The sequence below is a fragment of the Notothenia rossii genome (genome assembly GCF_949606895.1).
Source record: "Notothenia rossii genome assembly, chromosome: 11".
Taxonomy (NCBI): Eukaryota; Metazoa; Chordata; class Actinopteri; order Perciformes; family Nototheniidae; genus Notothenia; species Notothenia rossii.
The window spans coordinates 46,036,943-46,056,811 of record NC_136910.1 but is presented as its reverse complement, the minus strand read 5'-3'; the positions used below and the strand labels follow the sequence as shown (position 1 = coordinate 46,056,811).

General features: G+C 37.7%; 3 protein-coding genes across 4 annotated transcripts in view; 2 read left to right on the top strand and 1 right to left on the bottom strand.

Annotated features, from left to right (window-relative positions):
• rai14 (retinoic acid induced 14) overlaps window positions 1-2,013 on the bottom strand; it is a 33,594-nt gene extending 31,581 nt beyond the window's left edge. For both annotated transcript variants that reach the window (XM_079660156.1, XM_079660157.1), the window contains exons 1-2: window positions 1,683-2,013; window positions 124-205 (exon numbers count right to left, since the gene is read on the bottom strand). In XM_079660156.1, the coding sequence (XP_079516282.1) occupies window positions 124-159 (36 nt within the window). In that variant the 5' untranslated portion in view covers window positions 160-205; window positions 1,683-2,013. The remainder of the gene's footprint in view (window positions 1-123; window positions 206-1,682) is intronic.
• A 1,858-nt stretch (window positions 2,014-3,871) lies between these two features.
• Window positions 3,872-14,540, top strand: scarb2c (scavenger receptor class B, member 2c). Its single transcript, XM_079658372.1, has 12 exons — window positions 3,872-4,095; window positions 4,747-4,904; window positions 5,705-5,849; window positions 6,405-6,596; window positions 6,857-6,948; window positions 8,185-8,304; window positions 9,179-9,357; window positions 9,513-9,631; window positions 12,625-12,698; window positions 13,209-13,260; window positions 13,407-13,559; window positions 14,058-14,540. Exons 1-12 carry the CDS (start codon window positions 3,973-3,975, stop codon window positions 14,094-14,096), a joined length of 1,446 nt encoding a protein of 481 aa, XP_079514498.1. The 5' UTR covers window positions 3,872-3,972; the 3' UTR covers window positions 14,097-14,540.
• Window positions 14,541-16,817: 2,277 nt separating this feature from the next.
• Window positions 16,818-19,099, top strand: LOC307024320 (liver-expressed antimicrobial peptide 2). The gene is made up of 3 exons (XM_079658371.1): window positions 16,818-16,971; window positions 18,116-18,255; window positions 18,587-19,099. The coding sequence occupies exons 1-3, from the start codon at window positions 16,906-16,908 to the stop codon at window positions 18,606-18,608; spliced, it is 228 nt and encodes a 75-aa protein (XP_079514497.1). The 5' UTR covers window positions 16,818-16,905; the 3' UTR covers window positions 18,609-19,099.
• Window positions 19,100-19,869: the final 770 nt, after the last annotated feature.

The window sequence follows — 19,869 nt, the reverse complement described above, 5'->3', positions numbered from 1 at the left end:
CACCCACAACTGCACAAGGCATGCATACACAGACACTGACTCAGCCGTGCAGACATACACATGTGCACACATCGTTGCGTGCACACACTTCACACAGCCGTGGATACATGTTATAGTACTTACATCAGTTTTTCTAAACTTTGCTTTAAGGCTCTTCATGTTCAGTCTGGTCCATGCACTCACTCACTCAATCACTCAGGGAAGGCTGTGAAGAAAAAAAGACACAGATGATGAAATTAGTGATGAGTATGTAACTCCATTTCAAATGTGATTTAGCATTCCCGAAAGACTAGACTAACTGATTTATCAGGTATTGTGGGACACTATATCCATACAAGTTACAGTCAATTGGAGGTGTAAATATGCAGGGATTTACAGTGGCAATAATCTACAGCCTTGGTAAATTACCTTTTACCTCAAATATAAAAAAATATGCTGTGTATTAAAGCCTCTTTAGGAGCACCACTTGTAGTACTGTAGTAGTGACAAAAGCAAATGTGTACAAAGTGTTCCTAACAAGTTTGATCACAGTATTCTGTACCATACAGTCTTGCTCTATACTCGGTATACTTTTACAGTTCTCTCTTCTTCCTCCCAAATCAATTAGTAGTTTTGGGAATGGAATTTGTGTAGCACATTCACTTCTGATGCAAACCTGTTGCTGGAAATTGTATCCTGCTTTGTATGGTTTCCCCATAAGGATGTTTTAAATCACTACAGAACCCTTAGGGATGTCTGGTGAAATACATGTTTTCGTGTTAACTGCCTCCAACAATTTCCACATGTTCATGCCTAAAATGACCTTGTCAGTGATTTACTCTAAAGATATCATTGTGATCATACCAGTCAAAATGAAACTACTCACTTACTTCTTTATGTCTGCTTGTATTTGTTCAACTATGTAAGCAAATTGAACCTCTTTGCCATGATAACTGGCAGTTAAGTCCTAAATAAATTGTATTTAAAAAATGTGTGAACTAAAAAGGCTTAGCAGAAACATAGAGCAAGTAAGAAACATTTGTTCCATTTTCACAGACTCTTCATGTGGGCAGATACTGATGTGTTTAAGGAATTGAAAGGTGGGTGCTTCAAGGACAGCCATAACTGGCAGCATTCAAGACACAGATTAACATACATTTGCATGGCACATTCGTAAAGCAAATCTTCATTTTCTGTCAAATGTCAGCAGCACAACAATGACAAATGTGTGAGAACAACAATAGAAAGCAATTGTGGAATGTGAAGATCTCTATGAAGCGAATCGAAAAAACTGAAACTGAGATATTTAACTAATGTGTTGTCTCTGTCAATGTTGGACGGTACATTGAACTATAACAACTGAATCTATTGTCAAACTCTAATGGAGCACGAACCACGGTTTATTAAGTAGCTAGCTACCTGTTCATATTTGCATACTGCCCTCAAACAATGGAAGTTGCATGCAAAAAGAAACACGGGCAAAGCTGCAACTCGTTTAGCAATTAGCACGAAAAAGCATCAAATGCGCGCGTCGTGCATCATTGTACACAAACAATGAGTTTGAACGCTTTGTAACAGCAGCGTTTAACTTACCACCGAGACTTACAAACACTTGGATAGTTGTGACGCTTTTGTTTAAAATGCCTTGACATCATTCCGACCAACAACTACTAACATGGTGTGAAACTACTGGACACACTTACCCGGTTATGTCCTGGAGTCGCAGGAGGGCTGGACACATAAAAAGAAACTGACACACAACCGCGTTTTGTGCCAAAAACAGATTGTCTACCGAGCCGGTGAGAAAACAACGAGCCGTAGTTGAGCTTAGTCGAGCAGAAGGATGCATAAAGGAGGAGGAAAAAGTGCGTCCCGAGACACTGGCCCGGCTCGGCCCGCATACATTAAAAGTTGTTCCCGGATTCCTGCCTGTCTCTCGCTCGGGACTCAACTCAACGTCTGGTGCCCGGTTTAGGGTGGTGACGTCACTCCCCCTGTGCTCTCGTGACCGCGGCGAGCGAGCCCTCTTCAGTTATCCATTGTGCCCCATTCATGTTTGGTTGAAGGGGTATTTCCCACAAAACCACACTCACACAGCTAGAATAGAATACATTAGAATCATAAAATCCTTACTCTCTTACTGATTAAACTTTTTGTTGATGTGCCACAATTTAAAGGCTATTTCTTAGGTTTTTGATTGAACCCCTGAACTCCCATGACACCCCCAGTAATGGATTATATCATTCAAAACACTCTGTGTGGAGTAACTATCACTTGTTTCAAACCATTCAATGTTGGTCTATTTATCTGTTTATTTTTTTATGTATTATGTATTTAATACAACTAATAAAGCTATACTTATGTTATGTAAGGTGGTATTCCAGCACATTATTATTGCACCTCCTGCACTTGGAGCACAAAAATAAAGGATATTCAAGATATTCAAACTTTAAATCCCTATGAGCCAAGCTCCAAAAAGTTACATTTTCCATAATGCAAAGGATCCTTAGAACAAACAATGCAAACATTTTCACAGGCTTTATATAGTAGCAGTATCACAATGTGTTAAAGCAGTATAGTCATGCCTGAGGTTAAGAAACTGCCAATCGAACACGTCATGATGATGATGATGATGATGATAAATGTTGCAACTGCACTGCAATGAAACTTATTCAAGCAGGTATGGACGTGTCTGAGCAGTCAAGTTGTATTGGTGATGTTTGGTAATGTCGGATAATCCTACCTTGGCTACTGCACGTTCTGTATGTCTGTCATATTTAACCCAAACTATTAATGTAAAGCTAATGTTCAAATGTTTTGATTTAACGCCAACATGTGTTAAGGGTATCATTCATACAATGTGTTTTGGTAGCTTATAGTCAGATATGAATGGCAAATCTGAACATATTTCCCATGAGTATGTCTTACAATCAGAAAAATGGAAATGGAACAAGAGACAATATGACACAGAGATACCTGCTCATAGATTAGTCTGCTTAGCCAAGGTGTGGTCCCTATTATTACGAAATGTTGACTCAACAGATATGGCTCCAGTTTGTAGACCAACAAAGAATATAGGCAAGAAATATTAGTAAATGTCAAGACAGTGACATCTAGTGGAGAAAAAATCTCTTACACTGTTGTTCTGTATTATGAAAAATGTATTATTAGTATGTGAATGTTTGGTTGTTTGATGGTAATCAGTATTGAACAAAACGCAGCTTGACATGTTTTAAAGAAACAGAGACAATAGTGCAATGACATTTTCAGGTTTTGTTTACACTGACATCATGACCTGGCTATACCCTGAGTTTCAACATGACTATGCAAACAGGATAACTGTTGGATTGTATGTTTCACCCTATGGTTTCACCTCAAACGGCTCACAAAAAGTGTCTTCCCAAGAAGGCCCAAGAACAGCACAGTAGAAGTTGAACTTTCCTTGATTCATGTAAAAACTGCAAATAATTAATAAGTCACTTAATGCTCAATTTTAGCTTGTCTCTTGAGTTTTATTTTTATTTTGTCTTTTATGTAATCATGTATGTTTGAAACAGAGATCCACATAAAACTGATGTTTAATGAATGACGTAACTGTCATGCGATTAAAAACAAAGAGTCTTTACCTACAAGAAATATATGTTCCCCTTTATTTATCTTTCAACAGCCAGCTAATGTTGGACACATTATTTCGTCTCTCGTTTAATAGTTTATAGGCAGCTATCACATTTTACATCATAAATTACGACATCTATTAAAAGGGGACACTCCAAATATATCACTGTAGTGCGTTTGTTAGGGCTCGTGCTCCAGGAAGATCGCGAATGTCGAAGAAAGCGGAAGTGGCAAAAGGGAAGTATTTCACTCCCGATGTTGGTCTTTGATTCACCCAGAAAGTTCCTGCGCCGTCCAAACAAAAACAGCGCTCACACACAGACGGTAGCTAATGTCAGTGAGAGCTACTGCCTTTACATATCTGTCTGCTTTTCCACCATGCAACTGAAATCATGTTGTATTTACAGCACCGGAGTTCTTTCTATTCTACTTTTGATTGCCGGCATTTCTTTGGTGTTGTCTAACGTGTTTCCACATATCCTACAGTCGGTGGTTAAAAAGGTATGCCAAACATCTTATTTTGGGAAACCTTGTTTATGTAGGCGTTATAGTTAGATGGCCACTAACTATTTAACGTTAGACATTTTGATGACGGTTATTGTGAGTTAGCTTATTGTTATTGTGACGAAATGGCAGACAGTCTGATGGGTTTCGGTTCTGCCATAGAGACCAGTATGGTGTGTCTGATGGGCAGCTTTAATATTAGGTATTTAGCTTGCTGGCTTTAAAATTGAATGTTTTACCAATGACTAACATTAAGGAATTGATGTTCTCACTACTCATCAAGTTAGCAAGCTCAGATAGCCAGCTTCTCCCGATACTCATAGACAATTATTTAGCCAGTTGAATGAAGAAGTGTTGAGATGTTTTGGGTGGGGTTTTTCGCATATTCAAATTTATAACAGATATATATCTGGCACACTTTTATATCTGACTTTTGAAATAACTTATTTTAGATTTGTGAAATTCGTACGTCATTGCAATGTGTATTACATATCATATCCTGCCTGGTTATGCATATTGTGATTTAACCACTTACAGCAGCCTTTGTCATATGATGTGGACAGCTTAGTCAGCTAAATATGCATCTGAAGTTGCACATTTTTCTCAACTGTGCAGTACATATAACCCAATGCTCTTTGTTCCCCATAGGAAGTCGTTTTGAAGAATGGCACGGAGGCGTTTGAGGCCTGGGAGAATCCACCAGCCCCTGTTTACATGCAGTTTTACTTCTTCAATCTGACAAACCCCCTGGAGGTGGTGGATGGAGATCGGCCTGCTGTGCTGGAGATCGGACCATATACATACAGGTGAGGAAAAGGAAAAATACTCTAATTACTCCTGGTCGTCTATTTCATAAAGCAGAAGTGCAGATGTCACAGTAAAAGAAAGCCACAAAGCCATTAAGAAGCACAATTGTTGATTCTGTCAAATCAAATGAAAACTGACGATATCATCAATGCAGAAAGGTGTTAAAGAGGTGATTATTAGATTAGGTAAAACACAAAAGGAAGAAACTGGAAAATAGATAAGCAGGGCAGTTGCAAACATGAAATCATAACATGCATCAACAATACATTTTTCACTTTAGTAAAAAATGTAAGACTATAAGTCAACAAATGAATCTATTATATTCTATAATTAATCAAATACAGTGCTTATGATGTTGTAATTGGTATCCTTGCCTCAAGATCATCATGTTCAATTAGAGTTAACATAGAAAGCATGACTATAGTGCATCTTGGTTGGAAAACATCCCTTTTACTCATGGTCATTACAACTCGTTCTGAATAGTCAGGAGTCAGTATTGACTGTAAAGATGATTTAACCTTATTTTGATTTCAATGACTTCAATGGAAACCTCTTCCTTCTTTATGCAATATTTAAACCAGAACTAATAGTTTCAGTACAGAATTCTATAATTATTTAACAATAGCCTCTTCTCTGTAGTATGAGATGCAGATACTGTAATAAGATAATAGGCCAACCTAGTGTATTGTTGTATTAACATTGTTTGTCTTTAAATATTTGGCTGCAACAAGGAACTAAGAGTTAACATCTTTCTACCATAAACCCAGTTATAACCCAGCTGCTGTCATTTCCTACACAGAGAGTACCGGCCGATGGAGCAAGTGGACTTCCAAGAAAATGGCACCAAAGTATCATCTGTCAACACAAAGACCTACATATTTCAGAGAGACATGTCCCGGGGTCCAGAGAGTGATCTCATCAGGACGGTCAACATCCCTGCAATTGTGAGCATTGCAGATCCATTTACTGCTTGTGTTGTTTAATATTATACCGTTTTATTAATGTTGTATTGTGTATCAACCACAATATTATTTTTATTTGTTATAATGAGCTCTTATAATGTCTTCATACTTTAAAGGTAAAGTATTAAAGATCCATGGATAACACATCTTCTTAACATTATCTTTTAAACAATTAAGAATGACATCACTCAAATGGTGTAACAACAGACTCACAGGTTACATCAATTTATCTTTTTAATTATATTCAAAAATGTTCTCTCTCCCCTCCCCCAGAATGTATGAGACGATGTTGCCATTTATCTTCATTACAGTAGATGTGCTTTCCTTTTATTGTTACAAAGATATAACAGTACATGATGCTTTGTAGGTATAGGATTGATAATATGTGCTGTTGTGCTACTGGGAAGTGAACTCTCATAAAGATTATAAAAAATGTGATTCAAGTAAATGATTCATCCCATTACGTGGTTGTCTTCAAAGAACTTCTGTCATTCATCGCTTTACAACGCAGTTTGTCTTTCTTTTTTCCCCCGGTAGTCGGTGATGGAGCAATTCAAAGATAATTTTATCTTTGCAAACTTGATCTCCTCCTACATGAAGTCTGAAAACGAAGGCCTTTTCACCACACGCACAGTCGGGGAGCTGCTGTGGGGATATGAAGACCCCCTGCTCAAAGCCCTCAAACTTTTAAAACCTAACCTGGACGATGTTTTTGGACTCTTCTATAAGGTCAAGTATAATAATAATAATAATGCATGTATTTATATAGTGCTTTTCCTGGTGCTCAACGACGCTTTACAAGCAGGAAGAGCAAATAGCAATAACAACTAATATAAATATGATATTGTACACTTTGTCCGGACTTGAGTTTGTTGATCATTAAAATGGTATATGAGATAATTGCAAAGAAATTGTATTCAAATTGCAGAAAATCAAGAGTTGCTATTTGTTTGAGCTGTTTGTTGAACATTTTCCTTTTTTTCCTACAGACCAATGCTTCCAACGATGGAGAGTATGTCTTCTTCACTGGCCAGCAGAACTACAAGGACTTTGCCAGAGTGGATACGTGGAAAGGTGAAAGGTAATTGTCTCAACTCACCTTGAGAAACTAACAATGATAGTGAATGAATGAGACCTAATCAGTGACAATCATTGATTACATGCAGCTTAAATGGATGAGAGTTGGGTCTCATCATTATATCAGTACAAGACGGGCATATGATCAAGGCTCGTCTCACCCTGTTTTATTACATTAAGAGATCATTGTCTTATCACAATTGATAAGTGTCTTTAATCAGAGCTATTCATTTCAAAAAGCCACACCATTGTTAATCTCCTCTGATTGATTTGCAACCTTCCTTTGTGTCTGTCAGAGAGTTATACTTATTTCCTTTTTTTGAAGCCACTAACTTTTCAATCAGTTACTGTAAATACTAAGTTACAGCCAGGAAACTGTTAGCCTAGCCTAGCATAAACACCAAAATGTCCTATTCTTACTTGACCTCATTACATACTACTGTTGAGGAATAAGTGTAAGGGAAAGTTCTGAAGCAATGGAGAGTCAGGACTCAGAGAGACACGAAGAGAGCTGGAGCTTTGATGGAAAACACTGGTGGTTTATTTGGAGTTACGGCCGGAGAGTTGACAAGACAGGTGGTGTGTCACGAGTTGACACAGCGGTTGCCAAACCAATTCTGAAGAACGCTTCTGCAGCTCGAGGTTTTAACTAGTTCGGAGTGTAATAATCCACATTCTTTATCAGTGAGTCTACACATTATGGACCCTGAATCTAACTCGAGCTCTCGTCCATAGAAAATAATGTGCGCCAGGGAACCTTCATCTCTGAACAGTAAGCTACCTCATGGCGGCTTGTGCTCTGTCATAGACTGGCAACAACAATGCGCCCAAGCTGCTCCTCCTTAAGAGAGACAGCAGCAATACCCAAGGCCGTAGACCTATGCCATGGGACAGGAGACAGTGAGAAGAGAAAATGATGAACTGTGTCGAAGGTTGAATAACTAAGCAAATGATTTCCCTAACAATAAGCAGCAGCAACATTACCCAATCTTTTCTGACCTTCAACATATTGTGTCCTGATTATTTTCAAGCCCACACCATTGACAGCATTTAACATCATTTTGCCTAACAAATTGCTTTGTTGATCTTTAATCAAACTGACAAAGGAACAGATATTAAAGGGGTTGGTGCTGGGTATTCTAAATGCCTTAAACCTTACAGGATTTGAAATTCATAAATGAAAAACTGATAAAGAAAACTTTAATGATCTTATTGTAATTGTGTTTTTCTGTGTGTGCAGCAAACTGGATTGGTGGACATCTGATGAGTGCAATATGATCAATGGAACCAATGGAGCAGCTTTCCATCCCGTCATCACCAAGAATGAGACGCTCTACATGTTCTCTTCTGATCTGTGTAGGTGAGTGGACCGCAGAGTGTTTGACTGACCTCTAAAGAAACCATGCTGCTAGTTGGCTAAAATGTGTCAATGTGTGTATTGGGCATGTCAAATTATAATAAATTGATGTTTCAATGCCTCGATAATATTCTAGAAGATGTTCTTACATACAGTCAGATGAGCCTTCGCATGAGCCCACGTCTTATTTTAGTCTTTTTTTCTCTCTTTTTTTATTACCTTACTCTTCAAGTCATTTAAAAGCATTATTTAGTTTGTTTTAAGGACTTAGATATTTACAGAACATGCACAAATAATAATCTGTAAATAATGAACAAGTAACAAATATAAATTATTACATAAATATTGGTTTGTAGGAAGCAAACGACTGAAGCAGCAGAGCTTTAGATAATGCTGCTTTCAATTAGGTATTGTGTTCTGCTTCCTCTACTGCTGAGTCACATTTCCTGGTCTTAACTGCTTGACCTTAGCTGGTTAGTGAAATCACTTCCCCCTTAGTCTTCCTAAAAAAATCCATTCCTAATCCTTTCCCTCTGCATTGTTTGTGTCTGGATTAGGATTATTCCTTTAGCCTGACTGGTTGAATGGCTGGCTAAAAATAAGGTCACTGTACGCTTACTACATATTTAGTGAAGATTAAAACATTTAAATCAGCTCTTCATACATCAGAAGTGATATAAGTAACTGACAGCAGGCCTGTGAGGCATCCACATGTTCCTTTAAACACTTTTGGTTCTTGTTTGTGCTGTGCATGTTTTCACTAAATCACAAACCACCACACGCCAATGTACCACATGTGTGTACCCCCCTTTGTTTAATTTCCAGCTTCACATAATTGCTTTGTGTCTGCATAGATTAACCAGCATCTGTTTCCAAGGTCTCTGTACGCTCTGTATGAGGAGGATGTGACGGTGAAGGGGATCCCTGGGTATCGCTTCAGTCCCCCTAGCGAGGTGTTTGCCAATCAAACCGTGAACCCTGCCAACGCCGGCTTCTGTGTCCCCGCTGGAAACTGCCTGGGCTCTGGCGTTCTGAATGTCAGCCCGTGTAAACAAGGTAGGAAGTGCATTAAGGAAAAGCCAGAATAACACTTTATCGTCTCACATGGGAAAAGGTTCTTTAGAAAGCTGACTGACGAAAAAGCTTTCTAAAGAACCTTCTCAGCTGAGTGGTTTCTATAATGTTACTAACTGAATGTTTTGTGTGTTCAGGAGCTCCCATCGTAATGTCGACGCCTCACTTCTACCAGGCCGATGAGAAATATGTACAGGATGTGTTCGGCATGAGGCCTAAGAAGGAGCAGCACCAGACTGCAATTGATATCAATCCGGTAATTATCTCAACTTTAATTATTCTCTCCAGACAGGCTATAAGATATTTAAAATATTCAAATTCAAGTAGTAATTTGTGTCTGGTATTTTTTCGTGAATTTACAAAAACGTTTTATTTTAAAATACAAAAGATATCTCTGACTTTATTGAGTCCATTCACAATGAGTGTGCACTGAAGGTGTCAAGTTTCCATTTGATACGTTCATGTGTATATCAGGGCTCGACATTAAGGACTGCCCGATGGCCCGGGGCCATCTAGTATTTAGCTCGGGCAATGAAGCCTCACCTGCTGGTTGCCCGATCGGGCAATCTATTATACCAGTATCATGCAGCTCGCGGATCCAGTAAAGAGTGACCCGACAGTAAAACTAAACATATCTATAACTAGTTCAGGTAGTTTGAGAGGTGATTAAAATAGCTACGTGTGATATTCTAACCTGAAGTGTGTGTTTTGTCCGCTCACCGCTGCATGTGATCATGCAGAGCTGCGTGTCGACTCGTCAGCAGCAGCTGATCTCTCTCTCCCGTCAGATTAGACTTCACTCGCGTTTATGTCCATATCGATCAGATCCAGCTAGTTCTAGCTAATGATATGACTACCTGCTTATTAAAAGACACCGTGACCTAAACAATAAGTGTTGCTATGCAACCGGGTGAGGCCACAAAGTATAGAGCAGCATTATGCATTTTTTTACATGCCTACCGGAACCCCGAGGCATTACCAACAGATCAACGCACAATCAACCCAGACAGGACATCTCTTTCTCCACATTACGTGTTAGACATTAGAATTGACTATTCTTGTCTGTCACATACTCTTCTTGTCTGTCACATAAGTGGCGCAACTGAAGCGGTATTGCGCTAAAGGGAAATTATTTTGACCGAAGAGATTTAGATTTGCCGGCTAACGGGAACACCGACGTCACAATGTTTTGTGCTTCGCGAATGCGCTCGGCTCCTCTCGACTGCTGCTCGGGTCTGCTCGGTCAGCTTCCGGATGAGGAAGCATTCATTCGACCAACTTACAGTAGATAACATTACAAACATTTTTAACAGGGGCCATAATAGTGTAAATAATGTTTGTTTTGACAGTTATAACTGAATGTAATATTTTCTACTTTTTTACATCTGGGAAGGCATTTGCCTTCATCAGATGGAAAGTGTCTTAACAAACAACTTAAGTATTTCTTATAGCTATGCAGGGCATGCAAGCGAGCAAACAAGAGCAAACAAACAAGTGAAATGAAGAATAAAATTGAAATTGTAAAATATAATATTGTGGTGGTTCATCTTATAATTCAGTCTAGAGAATGCACCAGACGGCATCTACAGTAAGACCTGGAAAAATCTAAATGTTCTAGGGGGAGGCCCCCCAAACCCTTCGTGCCATTTCGTCCGCGCACATTTTTCAGGGCAATCTCTATTGGGCTCAGGGCCATCTGTAAATTAGCTTAGATGGCCCACATATAAGCTGCCAAAATCCTTAATGTCATGCACTGTATATCATTCTTAGCAATGAATGAACATTACCGTAAAGTAACAAACACATTTTTGAGTAGAGGGGGACTTTGGAAATGTAGTTGTCAGCGGTGAGCAGAGCAGGTTCATCCAAAGTGCAGACGGACAATGGTTTAAACATAAAATAACCTTTATTCAAGGTTGACTGGATATACAGCTGTACAGACCAGAACTCTCTCCTTATTAAACTCAAAGAAAACCAGCTGAAAAACCAGAACTTAAATTCATGCAGAAATAATCAAAGGAAAAGACACAGCTTGGCAGGACAGGAAAAACACATTGGCCCCAAGGGAACAGAATCTTTAATGAAACAGGAGGCAAAACACAGAGACAGGAAGCAGACATAAGAACACCTTTCAAAATAAAACAGGAAAACAGACAGACCGTGACAATTATCCGTGTACACAATGTTTAAACTCTGTATTTACTGTATACACTCAGGTTGTACAAATAATTCAAATGTACAAAGCTGCTATGAAAACGTACATTACAAAAAAAACAGTTTCATTAATGTTTACCACTAGATGGCGAAGTATCTCAACTTTGTGACTGCCACCCCTTGCCATACCCACAAAGCAGTACTAAAATCGGTTAAAGATTAAAGCATTGGTACGTGGGACGGAGCTGTCGCCGAAGATAAGCTCTAACAGCTCTTATGATGTGTAATTCTGTAATAACGTGGTTGAGCGAGTAATAAATCCATAATAAAAGGAAATAGACTGAGAAAAACACTCCACTATCACAAAGTGTTGATACACTGTTGTTCATCCTTGTACGTGTATAACCGGAAATTCAATTTCTGCAGATATATGCTGCCATGCTTTCTTCATGGCTCTCTCCGGCAGCCATGTAGTGTTTGCTTTGCATGAAGTATATATTTAACTTTCTTCTTCATGCTGATTTTTACATGTCTTCCTTGACATAGTTTTGAATGTGTCATCTTGTAAATTGAAGTTTAGTCTCAGAAAAAAAGTAAATATACATTGTGATGCACGACTATCAAAGACAGTAAAATAGTTCAGGAAAAAAACATGCACAAGAACATTAATTCCATTTGCGTTATTCAGCGTGCATTTCTGAATCACACTTTTTGTTTCAATTGAATTCACTTCTATTTAGTTAACCCAGACATGTACTGTGGTGGCATTATTATTGTAATCAGTCTTTGAACCCTGTTAAGCTACTGTTTTGTCTGGTTTTCTCCTGGTTATATGATCATCTCCATTGTGTGACTGCATGGGATCACTGGGATTGGTCAAAGTACTGCGACTTTTGTCATAAATACTGGGTCGCGGTGCCCTGTACGACTTCCCTGATAGAATAACCCTCATCCGCTGTTGTTGGTGTGTTAGCTGTTATCTTGGCAAATATGTTGTTGCTAAATGTTATAATGAGACATAAATGTTCATTCATCAGGATTGACAGGTGTGTCTTTTAACCACACATTCCTAACAAATGTCCTTCTGTTTTGCAGCTAACTGGAATCATTATTCAAGCTGCCAAACGGCTCCAGGTCAACGTGTTTGTTGAGAAAATGTCCTCCTTCAGGTAATCAGCTCAGATCTTCATCAGTCTCATGTCACGGCACCCCCTTGTTGGCTTTAATGCAGCGCCGCGGTGACAGATGTATGACAACCTAGGTGCAGGAAAGGGTTGCCATAACAGTAAAGTAATCATGCCAGCATCATCACTATGAATGGACTCTTGGACGCTCGTGGATCTACTTGACGAAAAAACAATCTCGATGTAATATGAGTCTAGACAAGGGCTGCACATTATTTGGAAAATATCCAATCACTTTGTTGAATATCAATCAGCAATAAATAGAGAGATATTAAACTGAACTACATGTTGGTGTTCTTTTAAAAATTTATCAAATATTTATTGAACCATTGAGCAGCACTAGTCAATAATAGATGTACAACTAAATGTATACTTACCTTAAACGGAGAGCCATTGCAATATTAACAGCTGTCTGAATGTCTTTTTGACATTTATTCATTTAATTTATAGGAACGAAATGCAAAACATTTGAATAGTTTCCTTTTTTTCTTTCAGTCAAACAGGAAACGTGAGAACAGTGGTCCTTCCCGTGGTTTATCTCAATGAGGTACACAAGCACAATAATTGAGACATTAATTACACACATGAAATGGCAGAATAAGAACAACTTTTTACTTGCATCGATAACCTAACTTTTCTTTTTCTACCGTCTTGTCGGTTGTGCTGAATCTCTCTCTGCTACCATCTACACAGAGCGTTGTCATTGACGACGTGTCGGCCGCGAAGCTGAGGAAGATAATCGTGGAGCAGAGCGTGGTGGAGAACATCCCCTTCATGCTGATCGGCATCGCTATCATTATGGGAGGAATCTTCATGTTCCTGATGTGTCGGCAGAACGTCCCCGAGGTGAGCGCTTCAGATGGACATTCATGAGTTTGTTCGGTCGTTAGAGCTGCAGAAAACTATTATTTTCATTCATAATAAATCAGTTAATCATTTTTCATTTTTCATTTTAGACCTAGTGGTCATTTTGAAAACAAATAATTTACTCTAATATTATTTGAAGTGGCAATTGCCAAAGTTGAATAAGATAAGATCAACTTTGATCCCAAATTGGGATTTTTGTTGTTGCAGCAGCATGTACAACAAAGTATTGCACATAATTAGAAAATAAAAAGAGTAATAATAAAGAATATAAAAATCTCAAAATAGAAGATAAAACAGAAGAGTGAGAATATAAACGTTGCCCATCAGTAAAAAAAATATATATTATATATTTTTTTCGATAGAATATGTATTTTTGTACATAATTATTTTTAGATATTTATGTGCAAATGTAAATAAATGGACATGGTTTTCATAAATGTCTTAAGGTAACTCTTTTGTGTGTGCTTTCTCTTTCAGAGCACCACAGCTGAACGGCAGCCCCTGCTCTCGTCATAGCACCAAACCGTACGTTTAAAGAAGGAGGACTGCCATATTTGCATAATAATTCACGTGTTAAATGGAGCTGCAATTCCTACCAGTAACCCCAGAGTAATAGTTCAATTAATGACCAAAATTACATCTTTTTATCCAGCTTTTTAATCCAATGTTTTTAGGAAAACAAAGTGAAGAGGTTTGTTACAGAGATGAGGTTAATGTCTCCCTTACAAGTAAGTTGTATTGATGATCAAATCCCTTTTTTTCAATGAAATCTTAAAGATTGTCTTTTATACCTTTTTAATTATGGGCTCTGAAATGATCAAACCCCCAGGAAGTGTGTGTGTGTGTGTGTGTGTGTGTGTGTGTGTGTGTGTGTGTGTGTGTGTGTGTGTGTGTGTGTGTGTGTGTGTGTGTGTGTGTGTGTGTGTGTGTGTGTGTGTGTGTGTGTGTGTGTGTGTGTGTGTGTGTGTGTGTGTGTGTGTGTGTGTGTGTGTGTGTGTGTGTGTGTGTGTGTGTGTGTGTGTGTGTGTGTGTGTGTGTGTGTGTGTGTGTGTGTGTGTGTGTGTGTGTGTGTGTGTGTGTGTGTGTGTGTGTGTGTGTGTGTGTGTGTGTGTGTGTGTGTGTGTGTGTGTGTGTGTTTTAAGGGAATACTGTCGGTGTGTGTTTATAAAATAGGCCTGTTTTCAGCCTGCCCTAGTGAGATTGTTGAAGCATCAGTATAGGAGGAAAGTTAGCAACGCTGTTTTAATGCAAGAGACACATCCTTCTTTTTTTTAACACCAACATTTCACTTTTCCGTATCATCTCAAAGTCAATGACAAGGTCAAGCTGTGCAAAACGACTGCTGGCATAATGTTTTATTCTTGATGTCATGAATATAAAGTCATCTCGGCTTGTACTCTTAGTCTGTTGTAACCTTAAATGGAAATCCACTAAATCCCAATATATGCAAATATCATAATGTGTATTACTTCAACAAAAGCAGTATAAAGGGTACTTGTATGTCTTGTGCAAGGTACAATGTCTTGTCCCATGATGGTGTAAAGCACCCTGTTATATTTGATGTCTCCATGAGTTCTCCTACTGATATACCAGCTTGATGCTACTCACACTGCAAAAGAGAAAGTTATGTATTTATTTTTAGCCACCACAAATTGTCCATAAATGATATGGTTCAATTCTGCACTTCTAAATAACATTATTGTATCAGATTATTGTTACTTTATTTAGGATCTGGGTAAAAAAATACATGTTTTTCTTTATTTTCTTTGGCAACAGCCTATTGGATTTAAATGAAATAGATTTTGTGTCCAGAACTAAGTACTGTAGAATGTCATTGTGTAATTTGATATTTGAATAACCACTATTTCACACACACACACAACTGACAGGCTAACTTGTTTTAATGTTGTTGTGGTCTTGGTTTCACATGTTACAGATTATTGTTTACACTACTACACATACAAAGTAACAATCAATATGTAATCACTGTTTACATAATAGGTCAAATATCTAACAAGCTGAACATTGTCTTGCCATTTGCCGCAACCTTTAATAAACCTGCTGTGCTTCAAACCCTCTCCTTGTGTTTCCTGTGAATAGTTGAAATAATGTCACCCTGCAGTTAAGCAAGAATGTCCTTATGACAAACTTCCGGGATTTGTCTGACTAATTTATTACTGGCAAACGTAGAAAGTGGGATTTGAAACTGTACTTATCACATGACCTTAGTACACACACACAGACACACACACATCCAAGGAGACTTACAACCACACTCACACACCTCTCTTGATTTCAACAGATTAACCAATATGACTAATAGTTGTGCACCGTAGTATTTTGAAAAACTGACATATCACACCTGCTTTAAATGAGTAAAAATAATGTTGTTAACAGTTTTTAATTGAGGTTGCATTTGGTATTCAGATTTTTTTTAATACATTTTTTGTTTTCATAGATGTAGCTTTACATAATGATAATGCATCATTATATTATTTTTACTCCATACATTTCTCTTACATGTCAACATCCTAAATTACCTACTTTATTTTATATTATGCATGTCAGCCCGTTTCCATTGTTGCTTTGAACCATATACAGTCTATGCTTTGAAAACATTTTGAGGTTGAAATGTACCCTCAATTGTTAACAAATAAATTGATGTATATTGTGTTCCCTCCATGTTCTTACGTGATATACTAGTGGAACTATTTCTACTTGATACTAGTGGAACTATTTATTGTCCGGGTGCAGTGAGGTTGTCGGGAAAGCCACAGATTCCTGCAGGTTACTGGCCTGGTCAAAAAAGATGCCACGTTGGCCAGAAACTCTCACTAAGATGGCTTAAAAGTAAGCAATCTCTACTACAGTATAGAGTTGTTGTGTCGTTCACATGGATTTCCTTCAGCGTCCTCCCACAGTCAAAATCATGTAGCTCCACAGGTGAAATGGGTGTGATACATTTTCTACAACCGAGACCCATGTTGAGGTTTCAGTTACAACTCTCTTACGTGGAATTGTCCTCAATTGCAGGGTTAAAGTGTACTTTGGCTCACTCTAGATAAACTTTGACTCTGTCTGTCATTATAAAACGGATAAGTTTGACTGTTTAATGAGGTCTGCATCATTGGCAATGACTTCAGATCAGCTTCTAAACCTCAGCCTGAGTCATTAAAGTAGCTAAATTGGAGTATTAATCTTTGATATCTGTCAACAGCTAACTCCTCCCAAACCCTAATCAAAGCCTTTAATACACGTTGCATGACACTAGCACACCAGCCCCGCCGCAGAACTTCTACTCTCTTGAACCTGATCTGCGGATGACATGAGGACTGTTCAAGAAAAGATCGTCGTTCTTTCAATGTTTCTGTCTCTGATATGTGCCATCCAGGTATGTGTATGGGTTAATATCCTTCTGTTACTGTTTATTTGATCTATTTTCTGCTAATAAAGAACATGTCATTCTACAGAAAAGGTGGAAGTACTGTCACTTACTTTTGCAGACACCAAAATACATGACGTTGACCTAATACTCACATTCATTATATATGTTGAATAAATAGAGATTGTCTTTGCAATGGCACTAAATAAAAAATTAATAAAAAATGGTTTTATACGTAAATTGCAATTTATTTAAAATGCCAAGTTCAAAGAACTGCCTTGTCACTTTGATCATACATGGAAGTGGAGCCTATAGTTTTAATTTAAAAGATTTCTTTTTCAATAAATAAATCTAATTTATATTTACATAACATTACAAACATTAAATATAACACTGAAATGGTAAAAAAAAAACGCAAATTATTATTAATAATATCAAATAAATGTTAGTCACCCAAAATGACGTCATTGGTGTTACTGCTACACAAAACGCTTTTATTTTTAAATAATGTACTGTCTCTGAAGTGCCTCCTGTAACAAGAGATCATCTGAGGCAGTGCAGTGGACAAAGAGATAAGGAAAGTCAGATACTTCTTACTTTGTTTGTTAAAGGTGTCATTTTATCTTCAAATTTTACGTGCGTCTTTCAAGTCTCTCATTAGTGTTACTCATTGCATAGCCCTAGGGGTGAACATTTGAATGGGAAAATGTATTGTATTGAAGAGTTAAACGATTTTGATATTGACTGAAGCCATATTTGGTCTGACACTTTGCAGCCATTTTGTTAAAATGGTAGTGTTTTCTCCAAATTGTCACTGGTGTTACTCTTCTTCCTGGTAACACGTAACACCAGTGACATTCCTATACAAATAAGCATTGTATAAAGTATACAAATAATTTAAAAAAATTAAAATACTTTAAGCTCTACTTGTTGTGGATTCATGAAGTTAAGAGTTAGTTATTGCTATTTTACAGGTTTTAGATGTTTTTAGAAGGAATATATTTCAGCAGATTTGTATCACCCAGATTCCATCTTTTCTGTAGAATGACATGCTTGACATGATGTCAAGGAGGGCATGACATGCTTCTGATTCGATCACCATCAATCATGCGAGTCATCACAGTTCTTAACAATCTTATATGTGTTATTTCAGGTAGAATCAGCGCCTGTGCCTAAAGACTGGAATGGTTTGATACAGCGGACCAAGCGGTCGCTCCTGTGGCGCTGGAACAGCATGAAGCCTGTGGGGGCCAGCTGCAGGGACCACTTAGAGTGTGGCACAAACTACTGCAGGTACGGCAACACTCCTCTGAAATTGTACACTTAATCAGACATTTGACCCATTTTGGAACTTACTTTCACATTACGTAGATGTGTTGCTTATTAAAAATGTTAGGGTCTGTATTTCATAATTGTTTTGTCGCTAATGTGAAATAAGATATAACATTCAATTATATTTAACAGACATGTGACCATGGTTGGAGTTTTCACAGACTTAACATGCAATCGTTTCTCTGTGCTGTATTTGTGCAGCGTGTGAAGTTTTGTCCACGTCTGTTTTGCATGGCTTGGACAAAGTCAGACAATTATGACCCTGCAATAAAGTTGCTCCTTATCTTTACAGGAAACATATATGTTCCTTCTGAAGAGGAAACACAGATAAACACCTTCAATGTGACAAAACAAACATCTGCCTAATGGACCCAAGTGACCAGTCTCAAGATGAATCATAAATCACCTTAATGTTGTAATAATCTGGTTTAAACTGAAGACCTGCTGATGCTTCTCCTGACTGTGCATTCAGTTAAAGTTCTCTGATCTGGCACAGCAGAAAAACAAAGCTGTAAATGCAGAATTCACACAAACAAATAAAAATGGCTCCATCTAGAGCAATATTGTTTCTTACAATTGCATTATAACAATTGTAGTACATTATCAGACATGCTGAAATGTTTAAATAAGAAAATATAAATATACTTGCACATTTTTGTGAGTTTATCTGTTCTTGTTATTATTATATTTGTATTTGTAAATAGTGTGAACAATGTAGACACTTAAATGTTTTTTTTACAAGAGGTTGTATGTCCACATTCGTTTTTTTACCAAGCTCAGAACAAATTAAAAATGTTCCTCACAATTCATTCTACTCTTTTAATGCAATGGAAGAAGATTAAAACGTTTATGTTGGTTGGTGAAAAAATAGAAATGGCCCATCTGTGTGAAACATGACATGAATGGGTCAGAGGAAACATATGTTAAACCTGCTCTTGTTTATGAGCAGAGCGGATCTGATTATTTAAAGATATGTTTGCTCTGCATTAATGAATGTTTTAGACTCATTCCTGAAACAGGTAACATGGTTAACTTAGTGAGGCTGCCTCCTTCTTATCAAGCTGGAATTAATGCACATTTGCACTGTTTTATGTTTCGATGTTTTACCTTTAATCGAGGGATTCATGTGTCAAACATCTTACAACCTTCCTAGAAAATGGATGCATCAAAAGCTGAAGTCTGTTCTTTTTCACCACTGGAGGGCGATCTGAACCAGGTTTAGGGAGATGACTGTGCCAACAGCTCGTTTGTGATTTTATCTAATATCTGTGGTAAACTGATTATAAAATATTACTGATACAATGTTTAACTCTATAGTAAATAGTTACTTATAAAAGGCCTCACTGGATAGTTCTAAATGCATTATACAATGATTTGGTTCTGAGGTGGGGGTTCATTTTTCTAGTAGGCGACTTATACTGTCTTTTTCAAGCCAAAATAGTGAAAAATGGCCAATAGACTCTGATTTCAGTCTTTCTAAAAAAGAGGATTTGAAATTGGCATATAGTTGACCTTTCACTAAACTATGAACCATTGGTAATTATAACCAATAAAGTAAAGATTATTCACAAATGA